This window comes from Pteropus vampyrus, unplaced genomic scaffold (assembly GCF_000151845.1).
Source record: "Pteropus vampyrus isolate Shadow unplaced genomic scaffold, Pvam_2.0 Scaffold100, whole genome shotgun sequence".
NCBI classification, from domain to species: Eukaryota; Metazoa; Chordata; class Mammalia; order Chiroptera; family Pteropodidae; genus Pteropus; species Pteropus vampyrus.
The window spans coordinates 3,353,323-3,372,803 of record NW_011888881.1 but is presented as its reverse complement, the minus strand read 5'-3'; the positions used below and the strand labels follow the sequence as shown (position 1 = coordinate 3,372,803).

The window sequence follows — 19,481 nt, the reverse complement described above, 5'->3', positions numbered from 1 at the left end:
GGAGCTGGCTCAGGTGCCAGCCTCTCCCATGCTGGCAGCTTTCTTAACATTGAAAGCTCTTTTCCCTTGAGGTTGAGGCCCATCCTCAAATGCAGTAGTGTGAGTGGAGGGGCCCCCAGTGGTGATGTTTTGGGGAGTCAAGCTACTGGGGAGATGATTGACTGATGATCCCCTTAAGCAGGTGATGAAGAAGGGAACCAGCCGGTGGGGGGTGGGGGTTAGGAGAAATTACAGGAGCTGAGTCAATTTTTTTCCCACTGAGAGTGGAAATATCCCAAGTGTAATCAAGTGGTTATGTTGATGTGTGTGACTCTGGGGGTGGGGCAGGGGCTGGGAGGGTTCTGTAGAGTACTCTACTTCCAGAGGACATTCCTGGGTGGATTTCACTGAGACTCTGTAGAGCTGGGGGCTCCTACAACATGAGTAAGGAAAGGGGTATGTTCCTGTGGGAGGGGGGTGCCCATAATGCAGCTGGCTCTGAGGCCATAACAGGGTCCCAGCAGACCCCTTCAGAGGTGCAGACAAACCTGTACATTCTCAAATCACTTGAGCCTACCCTGCCTTTCTTACTGTACTGTCCCACTGATGCCCAGGGCCACTCCCAGCAGAGGCTGTGTAGGATTGGGGGCTTGGACATGAACCCTGGAGTCTGTCCCTGAGGACAAAGGAGTCCAGGACATTGCATGGGGTGTGTGTGTGTGTGTGTGTGTGTGTCCCTGTACCATTATGCTGGCTCCACAAGAGACACTGGCTTTGGAAGCTCCAAGGGTGGTGGCCCCTAGGGAAACAAAGGCCAGACCAGACTGTCCCAGGGCAGGGCCACTTCCTCAGGCAGCCAGCAGGAAGGAAGTGAGCACAGCCCAGTGGGAGGGAGTGGGGAAGCAGTGCTCTGACCCCCATTGTTTCCAGCTTTGGGGTCAGCTGGGGCAGGCCCAGCACAGGGAGTTCCCCCACACTGGGACAGTGGTGATGGGAGATGGGATACCATCTGGCATGGCAGAACCCTGGCCCCGGGGCAGTCAGTAGGCGGGACAGTGGAGGATGATGGGGCCTTATGTCTAGCATCTTATTGGGAAAATGGGCAGGTGCCCAAAGAACTGTAAATCCAGGCTGCATAGTGTGATCCTGCTCTGGACTTGACGGTTTAAGCCTCCAAAAGACTGGCAGCCCAATTCCCCAGACCCAGAAGCCTGTGGCCTCGAACTCCCTCCTCCCTAACTGGGAGTTGGGCTAATGGCCAAAGGCTGGGCCTGAACCAACCTTATAGCAGACCCTGAGATGTATAGGCCAAATGTCCACAGGGGGCCAGCTACAAGTGAGAAGGCAGGTGGGAGGGAACAGAGAAAGTATGGGGTGGTTGAGCTTTTCCTGCTGGAACAGAAGGCCCAAGCCGTCTCCTGGTGGTGTCTGCAGGAAGCCCTGGGAGAAGGCTGCTGGGTTTGGGCTGCAGAGCCTGGCAGTAGATCAAGGGCATGGTGGTACCCATCTGGCTGCTGTCCACCTAAGGCTGGGCCTTGGAGGTCCATAGGGCTTAAGCTACGACCTCATGTGGGGCAGCTGGCACTGCTGGGGGCAGGACAGATGTTCCTGACCTATCTGAGATCATACTCTCACCTCAAATTAAGAAGGTGGGGCTAACTACTAATGAAGCAGCCCAAGACTTTCCAGTCCTATGGGTCCCCACCTACTGAACACAATAGAGGAATGGCCCTCCATCCTGAGTGGCCCTGTGGTGAGATCTATGTGAATACACTGCCACCTGCTGGTCATGGCTGGGATAGCCACAGGCTGGGCTCAGGCTTACCCTGGGTCTTGCTGGCAATAGGAGGCCACCAGAGTCTTGGGCCCAGGCCTACCTACTGAGCCCAGGTGGGGAGGCAGCCCCACTGGGTGTTATAGCCCCAGAGGATGCCACTCTTGTATGCAGGGTCTACAAATAATTTTATTGAAACTGAACAAATAACACGACAGCCTTCCTAGATTGGGGGCCACCCTCCCCATACCATTTTCCACACTCTTGAAGCACAGTAAAGAATTTAAAAAAAGTCATTTCTATGTAGAAATCAGACTCTGCCCCAACAACATCATGGACTAGACTATTTACAAACTTTCACATTTTAAGTATTCCTTTTATGGTGGTTCTCTCCTTTCTGGCTCTGGTACATTCCCTTGACTGATCCTGCAGAGAGGGGCACACTGTAGGGGAAGGGGTGGCGGGGCTCCTCAGAGTTACTGGCACCAGTCCTAGGGTATTGTCCCTCACCACAGGGTGGCAGATGGTCTCCTCCCAGTGGGGGTGCGGGGCTGGTGCAAAGACAAGGGGGACTAGATGGAGTAAGTGGCTTAGGGGCAACTCCCCATAGGCACAGGCATCCATAGCCCTTCCTCATCCCATCCTCTACTCTCGCAACTGGGGGGTGGGATGGGGGGAAGGATGACAAGGGACACAACTAGTTGCAGAGGGGAGGGATCAGCCCAGTCCTGGGTGGGGAGAAACCTCCCACACCAGTCCCCACTCCTATTAATAGCCAACAAACTGTCCATCCATCTGGGGGTGGGAACACATGGCAGGTAGGCAGGAAGAATCAGGCTTGCGTTGCCCCCAGCCTCTGTCCAACAGAGGAGGAATCGAGGTAGCAAACGGCTGAAATGCTCCAACAAAAGGGTGAAGGAAGTGAGGGAAAGGAAGTTCCTACTTGTGTACAGCTCCCACAGCCCAGGGGCTGGAAGAAGGCAGACCTTACTTGTAAAGTGCTGTAGCCCCTAGCAGGGCTGGGCCCTAGGCAAGCTTGGAAGAAAGCAGATCAGGCAAGGGCACAGGAACCAGGCATTCCCAATCATTGTATGCCCTGCCACACTCCTCGTTGGACTGCTGGGGAAGATGGGCTGGTAACACCACTATTAGCCCTCGCCAGCCACCAGCCAGCCATCTCTTGTCTGCATACAAACCAGCACCTGACCGACAATGCAGGACTGCCCTGCTCACAGCTGAAGGAAGGTTCCAGGCCAAAGGAGTTTATTCAGGATGTGGCTTCAGCCTAGATTCCTCAAAGGAAGCCACACCTTGAACCTGGGGGTTTCTTCCTGAGGCAGGGGGTGCTTATGCCTGCCACCCCCTAGGCTCACACCTCATAGAGGATCACAGGGAAATCCACGTGGATGCGGGGGGGATCCAGCTTCACGATGCCCTGCCATGGAAACAGAGGCTAGTGAGGGCCATCTCAGTGCCCATATTCCAGGAAGCCTTCCTGTTCCTCCCAGTTCCTCCCCCAAGAGCTCCCACCATGACAGGAGACCCCACCTAGGTCTACCTCACACTCGACATAGGCTCTATGACCAGTGCCCAGCCCCTCACCTGAGGGATCAGGTTCTTATGTACCCGCCTCAGCTTGGCCCGCTTCTGCCCGTTCTTGGTGACGATTGTCTCCTCATAGAATTCATGAGCCAGGTCCCCATCCTCATCATAGAACATGGAGCTGTGTAGAAAGAGAGGGGAACAGGCTGGGCTGGAGTCTCACATCTGGTCATGGCAAATGCCACAGACCACCAGGAAGTGTACCCACCCTCAAATGGGGAGAAACAACCTTGGTGGGAGAAAGAGAAGATAATATGTCTGCAGAATCTCTCGTTTAAGGTCTGGATTCTACTAGAAGCGAGGAGTGGGGTGGTGGCCAGTGCTACTCTGTCAGACTCCAAGAAGAGAGGCTATACCAGAGTACATTGTGCAGGCAGCCAAGACCAGTGCTCATCGCTAGTTTGTTCAGCAATAGCCATTCCAACATCAGGCCCCTACCTTCACCCACGATATCTAGTCAGCAGGATGGTGGCATGAGCATGTTGGTCTCATTCCAGAAGCCACTGCTGGCCCAGGGCCAAAGCCTGAGGTAGCCTGAGCTAGGAGGGAGCCTAAAGGAAAAAAGGCTGCATCCTCCTCATGCCCCCCAGGTAGCTAGTGCAGCCAAACTGCCACTGTTGGACTTCCCGAGGATCTACAGCCAAAACGCTAGCATCACTTGAGTACCAGTCCCCAAGGGAACACCAGGGCCAGACCAATCTAGTGCTCTTGTCTGGACCCCTGGGGAATAGCGGGGGAGGTCCGAGCTCCAGATCTGGAGAACAACACATCTGGGTGAGGGCCTTTTCCCCTAGGTCACATCCCCAACACTGGGGCCCATTCCTGCTTTCCCAGCCCCTTTCCTCGCCATTGTAGGGAACAAAAACAGCCAAAACAAAGGGTCATTCTCTCAAAAGAGCTGGGGGAGAGGAAGGCTAGGAGGCTTCAACTTGCAGGCTGGGTTGGAAGGGATGAAAGGAAGAGGTCCTGAAGTCGCGGAGAGGCCCTCTTAGCTTTACCGTGCATAAAGCTGCCTGCCCAGGGACAAGCTACAGGCCCACTCTTCTCCCAGGGAGACCTTAAGAGTAGCCAGGACGCCAGGAACCAACTGCCCGGCTTTCCACATCCCTTACTCCAATGCGAGCCCGAAGTATGGGAGTGGTCCTAACTCGGGTGCAAGGGATACGGCGGCGGAAGCTACCGACAACGCGGGGAGCCTAGCCGCTAGCCTGTCTTCCCACGGGAGGAACCCACGCCCTTACCCGCGGCGCGTGAATACGAAGGGGGGTACGACTCGGCCTCGCGGACGCACCAAAGCTTGCTCTGCGACCGCCGCCTCCGGACCGCCGCCCCCCGCCGCCGAGGCGAAGGGCCACAGGCCCCGAGCTTTGGAGCCGCTGGCGCCCATGTCAGGGCCGCCGGCTCATGGCGGACCCCGCGGCCGCTTCGCTCTCACAGGGCCGTCGGCGTCGCCATACCCTGCTTCGGCCTCCCCTCGCAGGTGCCGCCGCCGTCTTCCGCAGGCTCCGCTGTCTCCACGGAAACCTCATTTCCGCTTCCGTACGCTTCGCACGCTGCCCCTTTCGATTGGTTGCTTCTCTCGTCGGTCTGCAGAGCGGAACCAATAGCCGCCCTCAGACGCTAGGCATCCCAGCACGCACTGCGAGATGTCAGGTCCCGGCAGGCCACGCTCTCTCCAGCTGCGGCAGCTCCCACCCAGGAAAACAGTGGCTAGTCCTGCTGGCTTCTTTGGCGTGTCTCCGTATTCCGAAGGTCAGATCCAGCGGGACTGCCCAACCACCAGGGTTCCCCAAAACAGCATTTTGAGGCCTGATCCCAGGCCAGGCCACGCAGTGCATATCTCGCCTCATTCTATTCCCACACCATTTTTGAGATCACTACTGTCAGATGTGGAGAAACCGAACGTAAGGAAAATTAAGGAATTGGCCAAATGTCATATAACTACATTCAAGTCTGAAAAACTTCCAATTCAGTGTTCCCAAAACCACCAGAAGATATGCTTCATGATGGCAAGAATGGATAGCTGTACCTTTGGTGCCGTGAGCAGTGTCTGGTTCACAGTAGCTCAAGTATTTAGTGAAGCGCCTCCCACAGCTTGCGAGGTGTGTGGTTTCCCTAAGCATTAGCTGCAGCTGATATTCTTGCTCACACCAAGACCTGAGCCCCAGGGTGCTGACTTATGACTGAGTACATATCAGTACCGAACATCCTTCATAAATTGGTTCCATGGTGACCTTGAAAAGGTGTTCTGTGAGCCTGTCCATCACCCTTGGCAGCTACTGATATGAGGGGCAACAAGCTGAGGGCCCATAATGAAGAGTCCAAAAGTAGGAGATTCTTAAATTTTTATTCAGCCAAATCTTTTCAGGGCCCAGGTCTTGATGATGTCACCCCCCCACCCCTTTTCCTACAGGAGGCATTCAGCTGAGGCCACAAAATGTTACATACATTCACTCGCATCATCAAAAATACCTGAAGTAAAGACCCTGGCTTTGACTGGCAAACAAGGCACAGACCTGGGCCAGTGCTCACACTCACAGACCCCGGCCCAGGGACATCCTCCTTGGAAGAGGCACTGAGGCACTGTTGCTGCACTGTAAGCCAGCGCTCCCTGACCCCAGGGTGTGTGTGGAGCCAGAGGGTACTGTAAAGGAAAATCTAGACTCTTCCACGATGCTTGCCTTACCTTAAACACTCACCCTTGGCTCTGATAGGGCTATCCTGTGACCCCATCCAAGACCCAAAACATACAACCTTTCCCCATAGATGAGGATCTTCATCCTTACAAACACGACCCTATACTGTTTGTAGGGTCTCCAAGATTCTCGCATCTGAGATATGAATTAAGGAGACTTCTGTCTGCTCTAACCCTGCTGCAAGCCTGGAGCAGCTTCCCAGGGCAACCCTGGCCCACCAACCCAGTACGTGATGGGCAGAAGGGTGCAGAACCACGCTCTGCTACACCCACTGGTGGACACAGGGGACCAGCTCCTTCACTGTTCTTTGGGCTCATTTCCCCTCCATGCACACTCATTCCTCAGGCCACACGGGCCCTGTCACACTCACACAGCACGCCCTTGGCGCTGCCTACTCTCTTCCTTCCACCTAGGGGTACAAGAGGTCACCCCAGGGGGCAGGCATGCAGGGCCTCCTGGATCTTCTGGCGGCAAAAGGAGTACTTCTGCAGGATCTGCCGGAGGTGTTCCTCTTCCTCCCGCTGCAGGATGCGGAGGAAGTTGTGTAGTTCAGGCATGCTGAAGGCATCCCACTGTAGCACGAAGGGGTGACACAAACTGTAGTAGGCATGGCCAGCAGACCCTCCCCAGAGAAGACCAGAGCATCATGGTCACACAGCTAGGACTGGGCTTTCTAATGTCAGGTTCTTGCTGGAATGGTCTGTCCTAGGATTCCCACCCAGTCCATATAGAAGATGGGTCTTACAAAGTAGGGCAGTCACCTAGTGAACAGGCAGCCAAACCGCACGTTCCCAGCTACTTGTGGACAGGTCATTCCCACACTCTGAGTCTAATCTCACTCCATAGACCCAATACCTGAAAGCCAGATGGCTTCCAGGTAAAAAGTCCTAATGTCTGACTGGGAGCCTCCATGACCATCTGGGTTCATCCATGTGGCTTTGATCTGGCCTGGATCACCATACCTTCAGATGGACTCCTGTATCTCCTGAGAACTTTCCACAATGGGACAGAGCAGAGTGCCAACATAGTTCTTCCTGGCTTTTTGGGACAAGCCCTAGACCTTGGCATGAGTGGCCAGGAAGCCTTCGCTTTAGCCACAAAGTTCACACGCTCCTGGAGAGGCTTTGCAGGGCTTGTCCTCCAGCCCTATTCTTCCTCCAAGCCTTACTGTAGCTGTAACTCACCAGCCCTGCCCAGTGACAACCAAGAAACGAAGAAGAGCTGTGTACTCACGTTCACCTCCCCAGAGTCATTCTCTTTCAGGACAAAGCTTAGAGCTTTCTCACTAGGCCCTGCAAGGAGCCGTAGCCGCAGGGGCTGCTCATCATCTGACAGCTTCCGGAGGTACACTGAAGGCCAGGCAGGGAGAAGGGAGTGTTTGGTTAGGGTCAGGCCCAGCCCCCTTGCATACGCAGCTGCATGCATATGTATCCTCACACATGGTGGGGTCGGGTAGGAAGCCCACCTTGGCCATGGCGCTCAGCTCGCTCAAAAAGCGCAAACTTGCGGGGGTCATCCACCACCAAGAACTTGCGCAGCAGGGCCTCGATGACCTCTCTTGCCCGTGTGCGTGACAACACATGAAGGTGCTTGACAGCATCCTTGGGCAGGTAGAAGGAGGTGCGGCGCCTCACAGCTGGACCCCGCGCTGGGCCCCGTCGGGCATCCTGCAACGTGGGTGCCTTCTTGCTGGAGGGCACCGAGACAGGGCGCACCAACTTCAGCTGAACCTTAATGAAGCCTGTGTAGGAGCCGTCTTTGTTCTGAAGAGAAACCGAACCATGACTAGGTTCCAGGTGAGAAGGAACAGAACTGGGCACCAGCAGTCCACTAGGACTTGAATAAATCACTGCTTGGGTCCACCCAAGAATACCTCAGCTGCGACCCTTTGGGCATCAGGCACACAGCTGGATTCCCGCCTCACCCCACATCCCCTTCCCAGGCAGTCAACTCACCAGGCTCATGAAGAGGTTGCTGTTGATTTGGCCATTGTACTCCTTGACCTTCTGCTCAATCTCAGCCTGAGAAAGGTCAGGTATGTCCCACTCCACAGGTTCATCCTGAAAGATGGGTCAGCACGGACACAGGGCCCTTAAGAAACCTATCCCACTTCAATGCATGACACAGGCAGAGAGGTGAGCCCAGGTGGGCCACTCCAAAAAAATGACTTCTGGGGCAGCCTTTGGAAACTGACAACAAAGCTCAAGATCTGATGAGAAGGATCCATCACTGGTTCTGCACACTACGGATGGAGACAGCAAAGGCAGAATCATTTGGCTTCTCTCTAGGTGGGGCCCTACAGGTGCCTTAAAACCTAGGCAACTAAAGGCACGAGGCCAGAGGCCAGAAAACGATAGGGGATGCTGAGGAGGGACTCTTGGTTTACAGTAAAACTACCTCTCAATTACACAGCCTAATGTCAGGGTGGGGTCAGGGTATGTTCTGGAGAAGGCAGCCCACTCTGCCATTCTGCCCTGGCGAAGGGCCATGGACCCACTGCAGAGTGAGAGGTGTGAGGACTGGTGCACACCAGGAGCCCAGCTATCTGTGGGCAGGAGAGGAAGGGCAACCTCTACAACGGTCCTGGTGGAGGGCTTGGGGCCAGCCCTGCATGTCTCAGACATAGTAAGTAAACCACTGTGGCATGCCATTTGATCCTGACCCAAGCTGCACAAAAGGTAGCTTCAGGCCAGGTTCCAATCTGCCAGAGGTGCACAGGCAGTCTCTTGGAGAGCCTGTCCCACAAGCGCCAAGCAGGTAGGCTTCTGCACCTCCTCCCCATTGTCTGGATGTTCATAGCAAAGATTTTAGCTCCACCACTCAGTCTCTCCCCTGCCCCTCCAGGAACTGGGTTCTTGTCAGAAGGGTGGAGTATGCACTAGGGCAGCCAGGGCTCTCAATTAACTTTCTTTCACCAGCCTTACTTCCTGTTGACGTCAGATAGGCCCTAGTTGGAATGGAAGTGTCACAGACACAGCTGAGATCAGTGTGAGGACCAATGCCTTGTCCCAAGTCCAAAGGGAGTTCCCATCAGAAGGTTTCCTGTATTATAACCTCGTGACCAGCTCTGAGCCCAGGACAGCCAAGCTTCTCCTCGACTGTTGCTCTGGAGCTCCCATCTGAAACCATCTGATGGGGACAAACAGGGAAGACAGATAAGGACGTAGGGTGAAGTCCACAGCCTTTTAGCAGTATGCTCTTCACCTAGAACGCACTGCTATTCAGCAGCCAGCAAGTACATGGGGCTGAAGACTAAGGCTGGGGCACCACAGGAAAAAGGTATTGGGGGAGGAGTGGGAACTGAAGCCTATTTGCTTCCCCAAATTTCCAAAGGCCTCTTGGATGGAGAAGAGCACTGAGAAGTGAAAACTCTAGCAAAACCTTGGTGGGAACAGTGGGAAACCCCATAAGGCTAGTAAGAACAGATGGTGTGGGCTCTGGAAAATGTGGGTTCTAGGGAGGAAAATGGGGGCTGGACCCTGAGAATAAAGGGTGGATATGTTTGTTCAGGACCAAGGAGAGAGCTTGGGACAGGAAGGAGTGTCCCAGTGAAAAGTGCCAGGATGGGAGGGATGATGCTAGGGGCAAAAGGAAAGCTGAACAGATTCTAGGGCCAGAGCAAGAAGAATGAGAATTCTGTTTACAGAACAGGGTGGGCACCTGGATGGCACCAACTTATTCCCCTTCCATGTGATGGCTCTGAGCTCCAGCCTGGGAATGAGAAAACTTGCTTCTTCTCCCTTTCCCAAGTAATCCAGGGGCCCTGGACTGGGATGCAGTGACCTCAGTTCCAGCCCCATTCCTTCACCAGGTGAACCTCCCTCGGCATCTTTATTCATAAAACAAGAGACCTAGACGGGAGGTCTGCACTGTCCTGTCAGGACTCTAGAGGAGGAAGGGTTTCTTTTTCCATTTCCAAAGCTGACTGTGGAGGAGGATTCCAACAACCATCCCAGAGGGATGCACAGCAGGACCGTGGACTTTCCTGTCTCCTGCACGGTAGCAATTCACTCTCCACTCTGCCACTGTCCATAGTGACTGATGGTTTTATTTTATTTACGACTTGGGACTCCACAGCCTCCTTTTCAATCGATTAGTGTCTTGTTTTCTCACCTTTCGATAATGGAAAACGGCTCAGGCCTGAGTGGCATAGAGACAGGCTAGGGATCCAAACTCAAACCTTGCATCCAAGCTCTGGGCTGGACTTTGAGGTATAAACTTTTCATCTAAAACTCCCTCTTCTTGGTTCATGTGAGGAATTCTGTCCCATTGCTGCCGGATATACTATGCTTCGTAGTCCCCGGCTCTCTTTCCTAATGCTCTGGCCAGGGTGTTCCCCTGAAGTGTACCAACTCCAGAAGTTAGTTATCTGAGCTTGGTGGTCACACTCATGGCACACAGCACAGACGTCTCTGCTAATGGGGACATCTAGGAGACTCCAAGAGACACAGCTTCTCCTTATAGTCCTGGATTAGTAACTCCTATCTCTCTTGACCCCCTCGGCAGGCATTTTGCAATCGAGCTTTCCCAATCTCTTGTGGATAAAGAGCTTCTAGACGTTTACGGTCCAAAACAAGGCCTCCTTCCCATCCATTCCCAAATCTCCTTTCTCCAGATCCACTCCAATTTTATTATATGTGCTGCTGAAGCGAGCACTCCAGGTCCACTCCGGAATGGAGATCAGAATTCGCCACATTCCAGCAGCTGGTGACAAGCCAGGACCGGCAAGAAGTGGGGACTCGGCTGGCTCCATCCAGGAGTGCGTAAGGAGGGGTGTGGACCTTCCTTCGCTTCCCTCCTAAAAAACTTCTCAATTCCCGGCGAGGACTCCTCCCCCTCCACTTCCTTCTCCTGGTCTCCCAGAGCGGGTGGGAGCGCCCAAACGCGGAAATCGAGGTGCTAGTCCAGACTGCGCAGTCAGCTTTAGTCATAGGTGGATAATGCCTGTCCCTGGTCTACCTCAAGCCACGTAGCCGCTTCCCCTGGTTCAACCGGTGCGTGACGGAGAGAGCAACGCCTCGGCACCCAGTACTGACGCGCTTAGAGACAGACCGACACATGGTTCCACGGGCTGGCCCGGGATCCATGCTGACCGGAGCGTGGGGCTGCCCACAAACTCTCCATACAGGAACTTACCGGGGAGGGGCGGGGTCCCAGCAACCGCCCCCAATCCACCGCCCCCAACTCCCGGTCCCCACCTGGTCCCTGCGCGGCCGGCGCACTAGCGAAGTACGCGCCGTAAAGTACTGCTCGAGCTCCGAGTCCGAGTCCTCCTGGCTGCAGTAACCACTGCTTGTCGTGCTGCTCCAGGTCATCTCGAAGGAGGGCGTCCCCGCGTCTACCTCACCCATCGCCGCGCCCGCTCGCCCGCCAGCCAGCAGCCGGACCTCGGTGCGCCGGTAGTCTCCAACCACCGCCCCAGACGCGCGTGCGCCTGCGCGTGCGCACTTGCCAGAGTGCGCGTGCGCCAAAACCCGTGTCACTGCTGCAACCGTTAGCACTGAAATGTAGCCAGCAGGCTCTAGCTCTGGTCTCATTGGGGGAGGAACTTTGAGGGGCGGGGCCACACGCGCCTCGCCTTTGGGAATGATCTCATCGCCCAGGCAGCTCAGCTCCGCTCCGCCCGCAGGCCCCGCCTCCCTTGGGAACAAGTCGGAGGGTGTGCGCATGTGCACCAGCGTGGCCGCAGGACCGGAAGAGAATGTTGGACCGAGTGGACATGGCGTGGGCGCCGACCCAGGACGATTGGGGCAGTCCGCGCGGAGGCAGCACCCCCGGCACCCGTTCGAGCCCGCGCGCAGAGTTAGTCATTCTGCTGCGGGTAAATCCGCTGTTAGAACGCTCATTGCGCTTCATGCCGAGCGGATCTAGGCATTGCCTGCGATGTGGCGCGCTCGTGTGCGCGTCTCTGCCTCACTCTTACCCCCCAAACCCCGGCCCCGCGCTCACCACGTTTGTGTCCCGCTCCAGCGCCGGTTCCCAGCCCAGGTCCCGGGGCCCGCAGCAGTCCAGGCAGACGAGTGCGCGGCAACGGTAGTGGCACGTGAATTTGCAATCTGCAGAGAGGCCTGGCTATGAGGCGGAGGAGCCCCAGCTCCAGCTCGGGGAAGCGTCCCAGGGACGGAAGAGAAGCCCGGGGGTGAAGGACGTTGCCCGCCGGGCTCTGCATGATCGGCCTTATTTCCGGCCCCCTTACCGCCCACCGCTACACAAAGTCTAATGTTCGTCCCCCGCGTCTGGAAACTGGAGGGAAGGCCTCAGGCGGCTAGGGATCCTGGCCTACTCAGCAGTTGGAGCTATATCGCCTCTCGCAGAACTTCCCCCTTCCGCATTGTCTGCCCCCTCCCTCCACCCTTGAAGGGGAAAAAAACATTTTAATCAATGTCCCCCTCTAGTTATGTCTCAACTCTCCTCATACCAAAACTTATCAACACTGGTCTACATGCACTCAATTTCTTGCCTTCACTCTCTTCTAGCAGATTCAGTCGGGCTTGCCTCTCCCTCCAGGAAACTGCCCTGGTCCAGGTCCTCAGCAACCTGCGCAATGCCAAATCCGGCGGCCCCTTCTCCATCCTCACCGCCTCAGCAACGTTTTATGCTGCTCCCCTTGGTTCCCACGGGCCCCCACGACCCCGGTTTTCCCTCCTACCTCCTGGCAGCTCCTGCTCAGCCCCTTCGATTCTGTCTTCACTCCCAAATATAATGGCGGAGTGTCACAGAGGCTCAGTCTTATTCACTGCCCTGCTCCGTGTACACTCACCTACCCCCGATCTAAGGCTTCCATCACTGACCTCCCTCTTCAGATCAAATCCTGTATGTATCTTCTCGATGTCTAATAGACATTTCAACCCAACATGGCCAAAATTTAACTCATTTTTTTCCATCTCACCCAATCCTCACCAGAGTTCCTCATCTCAGCAAAAATTACCACTATTCTCCCAGTTGTTTGAGGCCAAAAAAACACAAAAACAAAAAACACATCCTTTATACCTTCCTTGTTTCTGCCTCTGACACACACCCAAATTATCCTGTTTTTCATCTCTTTAGCCACTTTATTTCTGGGGAACACTGCGATGTCCTAGCCGTTGTTCATACTTTGTATTCTGTCACATCTCCAGAGTCTCCTCCCAGCTGGATTCAGGAGACTCGTGTACTGGATGAGAGGGTCTCCACACACATACAGACAGGCCTGGGACACCTTCCCCAAGTTCTTAAATGGGCCAGAGCAATGATTCTCAACCCAGGCTGCACATTAGGAGAATGTTTTTAAAAATCGCTGATACACTCCTAGTTTCTGATTCAACAGGTCTGAGATACAGGCCAGGCATAGGGGTTTGGAGGGCTGTAAAAGCATCCCAAGTGATTTTAGCTGGTCTGGAGCCAAGTGGGAGAGCATCCTCTGCTTGCTGTTGATTCCCAGGAAGGCAGAAGGACCGCTGGCATGTGGGCGGCTGTGTTTTCATGTTTTAGCACCTGATTGACTGGGTCTGTGATATTTGCTACATAAAGACTCAATAAAATTTCTGCTTGCAGGGCGACCACCCAAGGTTCTTTTTCCAGGCCCCCTCCCATTAGTGGGTAAATTCCCATCCTAGGGATTCTGGAAGGGGACATGGTGAGTGAATCTTTGGGAAGGGGCAGGCCTGGGAATATGGACTCAGAGACTGGTAGGCACAAAGCCTTTCTCAGAAAGAGCCAAGGCACTTTAAACATAAGAAACTTGAATCAGCACCTTGTTATCCACAGGCAACTAACTGCCTCTGCCCAGCTGTGTCCCAGACGCAGGTGGGGCGCAGCAAGGATGTAAAACATATGCCCGCAATCTCTCCCACGATGGGACAAAGGTAAAGGACTTGGTCCTCAGGGGCCTTCCCCGCCGGCCCTCTTCATTGCAACTTGACCCGTGCTGCCCCTTGACCACCCGTTTCGCTCTGACCAGCGCGTGGGGCCGCTACTCACGCGCGCACTGCAGACCCTTGCGCACGACGCCCCAGATGAAGTCGCCGCAGAGGTCGCACCACGTGTGCGTCGTCGGCCCCGCAGGCTGGAAGCGGTGGCCGCGGCCCGGGACCGGCTGCCTTGTGGGGTGGCGTGCTGTGCCCGGCGCGATGCGCAGCGCGTTAGCACGCTCCAGTCGGGTGCGACCCGGGCCGGCGCGCCGCACAGGTGCCAGTTCGCGCAGCTCAATGAGCTCAGGTTCAGCGGACATGGCCCGGTCGGACCCAGGCTCCGGCCGGCTCTGAGCTCGAGCCAGAGCGGGGCGGGAGGGACCGCGGGGCGGGCCCCAATGCGGCGCCGCCCTGGAGATCCAGGCAGAGCGGCGGGAGAGCGCCTGGGAGAGCGCCTAGGAGAGCGGCGCAATGGAAACCTGGGCGCCCAGGCTGTGTCAGCCCGCGGGCGGAGTGGGGCAGCGGGGGCGGCGGCGGGGGACTCTTGCGGAGTCCCCGCCCTTCTTTCCTTCCCTTCCTTTATCCCGCGAGCAACTCCCCTCCCCCTAACGACGAACGCAAAGGGTCACGCGGAGACAGGCGTGTTCTGGAGACCAGCTTTACTGTGCAAGAGGAAGAGGGTCCCCACATCCGGCCGTCACCCTCGTCACCCTCGCCCTTGCCGTTGACTCCTGCCCCAACTGAGGCAGCCAGCGCCCTAAGCCCATCCACAGGTTGGGGCAGGAAGCGAGAGCGCTTTGCCGGCGGAGATGGGGCAGCAGCTCCACCCGTCTGCTAAGCTCACCATCTGGGTGGGTGGCTGCGGCTCTTGCAGAGGCCAGGCTGAGATCTTGAGGTTCAGGGGCACACTCTGACTGGGTTGTATGGCATGGGTAATCAGCCCTCAGGCGCGGCCGCTTTCACTTTGCTCTGTCACCCTGGGCTGCCAGGACGCAAGTCTTTCCATGCTTCACCCAGTGCTTGACTTGGCACTCCCTGCAGGCAAGTGGGCGGGTGAGGATAAAGTGCTTGTGGGGGGTGTGGGAGTGATGCTTAAGGACCCAAGGTCCTAGGATACCCTCACCTGCAGCAATACCACTCATTCTGGCATCGTGAGCAGCGCTTGGAGGCCTCTGCGCTGCAGTGGGCACAGCGGGGCCGCTCTGGAGCCACTGCCTCTAGCACATCTATCTTGTAGGTCTCAGCCCACCTGGGAAAAGGGGTCAGGAAGGCCTGGCTGGGCTTGGTTGGGGGGAGCGCGGGAGCACCCCTACCCACATCCATGCCTTCTGCATCCCTTCCACCCTGTGTGCCAGCTCGGCAGACCTCACCTTCGCGCCTGCAGCCGCAGGTCCTGCTCCGAGGGGCTGAATACATGCTGCAGCTGATGCTTGGCAATCGCCTGCCACTTGCCTCTGTTCTCTCGCTCGAGCCGTTCCCAGATTTCTGGGATCTGGGGGAGAGAAGTGGAGAGTGACAGGGAGGAGCTGGCAAAGTGGTCCTGAGCAAATAACTTCCCAGTGCCTACCTGTTCCAACACCAGGTCCTTCTTAGGGGGGTGGGGTTCGGTCAGGGCCAGGCGGGCCAGGAAACCCTGTAGGTCTGCCAGGTTGGGCAGCTGGTCGAGCAGTGTGTCTGTGAGGAAGGCTCGAAGCTGCAAGAGTGTCCAGGAGAGGCCATTGTGAAGTGGTACTGATCAGAAGGTCAAGGAACGGAGAGGGGCTGGGCTGGATTGAGGGTGCCTGCGGGGCCCGTGTCCCACTAGCTGCCACATTACCTGAGGCCTGAGGTCTGGAAACAGGCCTGGGGCAGAGGTAGGTGGACAAAGATAAGCAGCAGTGGTGAGGTGGGGCAGAGCTGGGGCTGTGGGGACGGTGTGGGAGGAGTTCCCACCTTGAGTAGCTGTCCTTTGGCAAAGCTTGTGAGGCAGTAGCGGGCCCGGGCCTCAGGGCTCAGCAGCAGGTTGTATAGGGCGATCCACACCTGTCCGTCCAACTTGCTCAGCTTTTGCTGCTCTGAGGGGGCCACTGTCTGCCAACGGCCACCCTCAAATTGCTGCAGCTTGCCTGGGGAGAGGAACCAGCATACCATTGCCTCCTGGGGGCAGACATTGCATGCTCTTTGAGTGGCCATGTGGGCTGGGGAACTGATCATTGCCTGGGCACAGGACTTGCCCAGACTCTGGTAGCGCTTGCTCCAGGGCATAGTGAGTCCTCTAGTGAGCACATGGGCCTTGCTTGCTGCAGAGCCCAGGTCTGGCCCACTCTGGGTGAGGTATCCTGGTGTCCGATGTGGGCTAGGGGGCAGAGTTTATCTGCTGGTGTGCAAGTTACCGACCGTCACTCATCCTGGAGATGTCCTGGAAGCAGAGAGCTGGGGCTTAGGCAGGTGGAGAAGGGCCTTACCTCCTTCCCGCCGGCTCCAGGGACTGTGCTCCAGCAGTTCCACCAGGAGGCAGGGCAGGTTGTGGGTGCTGAGCATGCGGCTCAGGGTGCTCAGGGAAAGGCTAGGGACAGAGGTGGAGACGGGTGAGCAGAAGCAACAGGCCCAGGCTCTCAGCCCTCCCCTTCAGGTCTCAGGCTGGCAGGATGGCCCACCTGTCCACGCAGTCTGTGATGTAGCGCAGCACTGAGAGTGCCTTCAGCGCGATCTCAAATTCCATCAGCTCTGCCTGCTTCTGCAGCTCCTGGGGGGCACATGGTGCTCAGGCCTGGGGGGCGTGGCTTCTTGGGTCTAGCCCTTGCCAGCCCCAGGGAACCTCAGCCTACCTTCATGGGGGTGCTGTACTGCAACTCCTCCTCGGGGGAACCACTGTGGCCACTGCGGGCCACCAATATTGTCAGTTTGCGGTGGCAGTAGTCCACCAGGTCCAAGACCGTGTCCTCTGCTGACTCACACACCTCCTGGGGGCAGGCAGAAGGGAAGCATTCTGTCTCTGATGCACCCCACCCCAAAGCATAACCCCACTTTGTCACCAGGGCCCGGCCTGGGGCAGTAGCCACTGGGCAGGACCGACGCCTCACCTTGTGGAAGAACACTGTCTCTAGGAGGTTGATGATGGAGGCCTCGTGGTGTACCTAGCACATAAAGCAGAGAACAGGGTCCAGGGATGCTGATGGAGGGATAGGGACTACCAGCTATCCTCTCTAGTCCAAGGCCCTCTGAAAGAGTGGGCAGGGTGTGGTCCAGGGGCCCAGCTCACCACCATATATATAGGAAAAGTGTTCTGGGGCTTGAAGTCCTCTAGCCTGCACAGCACAGGGAACACCTTCTGCTTCCACATCTCCACTGCGATCAGCTCCTCCACCAGCGTTGGGATCTTTGAGGGGAGGGGACAGGATAGGAGGGATGACGTGGGCTTACCTTGGCCTGGCAACTCTCCTATCCCTGGCTCAGCATAGCCCAGCTCTCCTCAAACTCTCCTGGGCCCCTAGACTCTCCTACACCCCATGAGTATCTTCCTGACCTCTCTCCTGCACCCTGACCTTCATTTCCAGCTGTCCTCAACATCTATGTGGGGACATCTCCCACGATTCCTGAGACTGGCCCTTGCCTTGTCTCCAGGCTGCCTTGCTCCCCCTCAGGCTAGCTCTCCTGCTTATGCCCTCCCTCTTGTCCCTGTCCTCTGGCCTTCCAAGGCTCTTGTATGCCTTATCCTCACCCTTACCCAGGCTCTTCACAGTGCCCTCTTCTTAGTGCATCCCCCAGAAGGGGGCTCTACCTTTTCCTTGATGAGAAACCCCCATGTCAAGTGATATCTCAGGTCATCTGTTGGTGCCACCTCCTGGCTCATGTTCCAACTAAGCCAATCCCTGGTTTCTAACTCCTCTCTCTCTCTCTCTCTTTCTCTCTCTCTCTTTCTCTCTCTCTCTCTCTCTCTCTCTCTCTCTCTCTGTAGGAAGGCTGCCTCCTTCCATGCCAAAGCCCCACCCCCACTTCAGTGGGGGGGGGGCCCCCTCCAGCCTGACAGTCTATTCAGGAACTTGGGCCCTCACCTATAGGTCAGGTTGTTCTATGATTCATGACTATCGCCCTAGTCAACCCACGATCTGCACCTGGCCTGGCATGCCACGGTCATATCCAACAGGGATACAAAAGCAAATGTTTAACATACTCCTCCTTTGGGGAGGACAGGTATACCAGCTGGAGGGAAGAGCAGGCACCCAGGGTGCTCTTGAAGGGTAGAGTGGTGGGGTGGGGTGTTGGCGTGAAGGCAAGAACCCTGCTTGTGACTCCCAGCATACCTTTCTATGGGTTACCAGCAGCTCCTGGATGGGCTCACCCTGGCTGGCTGTGGCATCAAGGATGGCCTGCATGTTCAGTTTCTCCAGGTTCTCATGCTGCTGGTTCCACCTGCCCCAGAGGGTGTGTGTGTGCATTTGGGTACACATGGGTGCAGTAGGAGTGGGGTGGGGGCTGGGTCCCATTGAGGCTTAACCTGATCCTGAGGGGCCAGAGGTGGCTCAAGACCACATACCCCTATCTCGGAGAGTTTTACCTCCCCACCTGCGGGCCCCTCCACACTGGGCAACTCCTCCTTCCAATGTCAGGACTCCCCCCACTCAAAGACTCTGACCCCATGACTCCGCCTGTCCCTTGATCCAGCTGCCTCACCTTCCAGAGCCCATCTCGCGCAGCGAGAAGCTGCACAGTTCCCGCACCAGCACTTCAGTTTCCCCGGGCAGCAGCAGCTCCAGATCGCCCATGTCGGGGCCGGGGACAGAGAGCGAGAAGGCGGGGTTCGGTTGACTCCCGGCAGCAGCGGGCGCCGAGGCGGGGGTGCCGGCACACTGGAGCACAACGGTGTCCCGCACGTCCGTTGTGCAGCGGTTGAGATGCGTGTTCTCGCCGCCATGGAAACGGCTAGCTCGGCGCCTGCGCAGTGCTCCTCCCCGCGGCCCGCTCAGGGGTTGCACCGCCAGGTGGGCCTAGCCTGCAGGGCTGCGGGCAGCAACTCTATTCGGATTCCCGGAATTTTCTCCCTCACAACCGGCTGCGGCTTTCACGTCTCCCGAGTGCCAACTCCCGTGGCCTAGGGTTTTTTCTGGGACGGACGTCAAGTCGCCCCGCCCCCACCAGCTCTTCCAGCAGTTCCTCTATCCCGGCCCCCCGCCTGGGGCTTGGCTTCCTCCTTCCAGTATTTCTCGCACTCAGCTCCACCTGTTGGCAGGACCCCTCAAATACTGCGCGGGGCCCACAACTTCTCTGCATCCTAGTCCAGGCTGCCATCACCTCGCGTGAGGTCAGTACTGAGCCCTTTTACTGGACTCATTTCCACTCCTGATCCTCCTGAGCAGCTGGAGTCCTTTAAAAGTGTACACGAGACATTACTCCCTCGCATGAGGGTGACTATGGCTGCCTGTGGCCCTCAAAATACTATCTCACCAGCAGCTCTGCAGTATCAGGCTTTTGCTCCTTCTCCTACCTCGGGACTTTGTTCCTTGCCCCTCTCCCCCTTGCCTCTGATGTTCCAGCCCCCATGGGCCTCCCTTGGATTCCTCA

General features: G+C 56.6%; 3 protein-coding genes across 5 annotated transcripts; all 3 read right to left on the bottom strand.

The window, feature by feature from the left end:
• Window positions 1–1,922: 1,922 nt before the first annotated feature.
• On the bottom strand, window positions 1,923–4,868 carry TUSC2 (tumor suppressor candidate 2). Its single transcript, XM_011364695.2, has 3 exons — window positions 4,597–4,868; window positions 3,356–3,476; window positions 1,923–3,188 (listed from the first exon to the last, which is right to left on the bottom strand). The coding sequence occupies exons 1-3, from the start codon at window positions 4,740–4,742 to the stop codon at window positions 3,123–3,125; spliced, it is 333 nt and encodes a 110-aa protein (XP_011362997.1). The 5' UTR covers window positions 4,743–4,868; the 3' UTR covers window positions 1,923–3,122.
• Window positions 1,925–14,427, bottom strand: RASSF1 (Ras association domain family member 1). Of its 2 annotated transcripts, XM_011364694.2 has the most exons (8): window positions 14,011–14,427; window positions 12,001–12,107; window positions 8,007–8,111; window positions 7,517–7,814; window positions 7,285–7,400; window positions 4,647–6,623; window positions 3,356–3,476; window positions 1,925–3,188 (listed from the first exon to the last, which is right to left on the bottom strand). In XM_011364694.2, exons 1-6 carry the CDS (start codon window positions 14,258–14,260, stop codon window positions 6,477–6,479), a joined length of 1,023 nt encoding a protein of 340 aa, XP_011362996.1. In that variant the 5' UTR covers window positions 14,261–14,427; the 3' UTR covers window positions 1,925–3,188; window positions 3,356–3,476; window positions 4,647–6,476. The 2 variants fall into 2 exon arrangements, with proteins under 2 accessions (XP_011362996.1, XP_011362995.2); XM_011364693.2 differs by lacking the exons at window positions 1,925–3,188; window positions 3,356–3,476; window positions 12,001–12,107; window positions 14,011–14,427 and adding an exon at window positions 11,250–11,626 and having other exon boundaries at window positions 5,684–6,623.
• A 155-nt stretch (window positions 14,428–14,582) lies between these two features.
• Window positions 14,583–18,960, bottom strand: ZMYND10 (zinc finger MYND-type containing 10). Of its 2 annotated transcripts, XM_011364691.2 has the most exons (12): window positions 18,594–18,957; window positions 18,224–18,332; window positions 17,182–17,298; window positions 17,003–17,056; window positions 16,748–16,882; window positions 16,577–16,665; window positions 16,385–16,485; window positions 15,873–16,045; window positions 15,508–15,633; window positions 15,311–15,432; window positions 15,064–15,189; window positions 14,583–14,975 (listed from the first exon to the last, which is right to left on the bottom strand). In XM_011364691.2, the coding sequence occupies exons 1-12, from the start codon at window positions 18,683–18,685 to the stop codon at window positions 14,900–14,902; spliced, it is 1,320 nt and encodes a 439-aa protein (XP_011362993.1). In that variant the 5' UTR covers window positions 18,686–18,957; the 3' UTR covers window positions 14,583–14,899. The 2 variants fall into 2 exon arrangements, with proteins under 2 accessions (XP_011362993.1, XP_011362994.1); XM_011364692.2 differs by lacking the exon at window positions 17,182–17,298 and having other exon boundaries at window positions 18,594–18,960.
• Window positions 18,961–19,481: the final 521 nt, after the last annotated feature.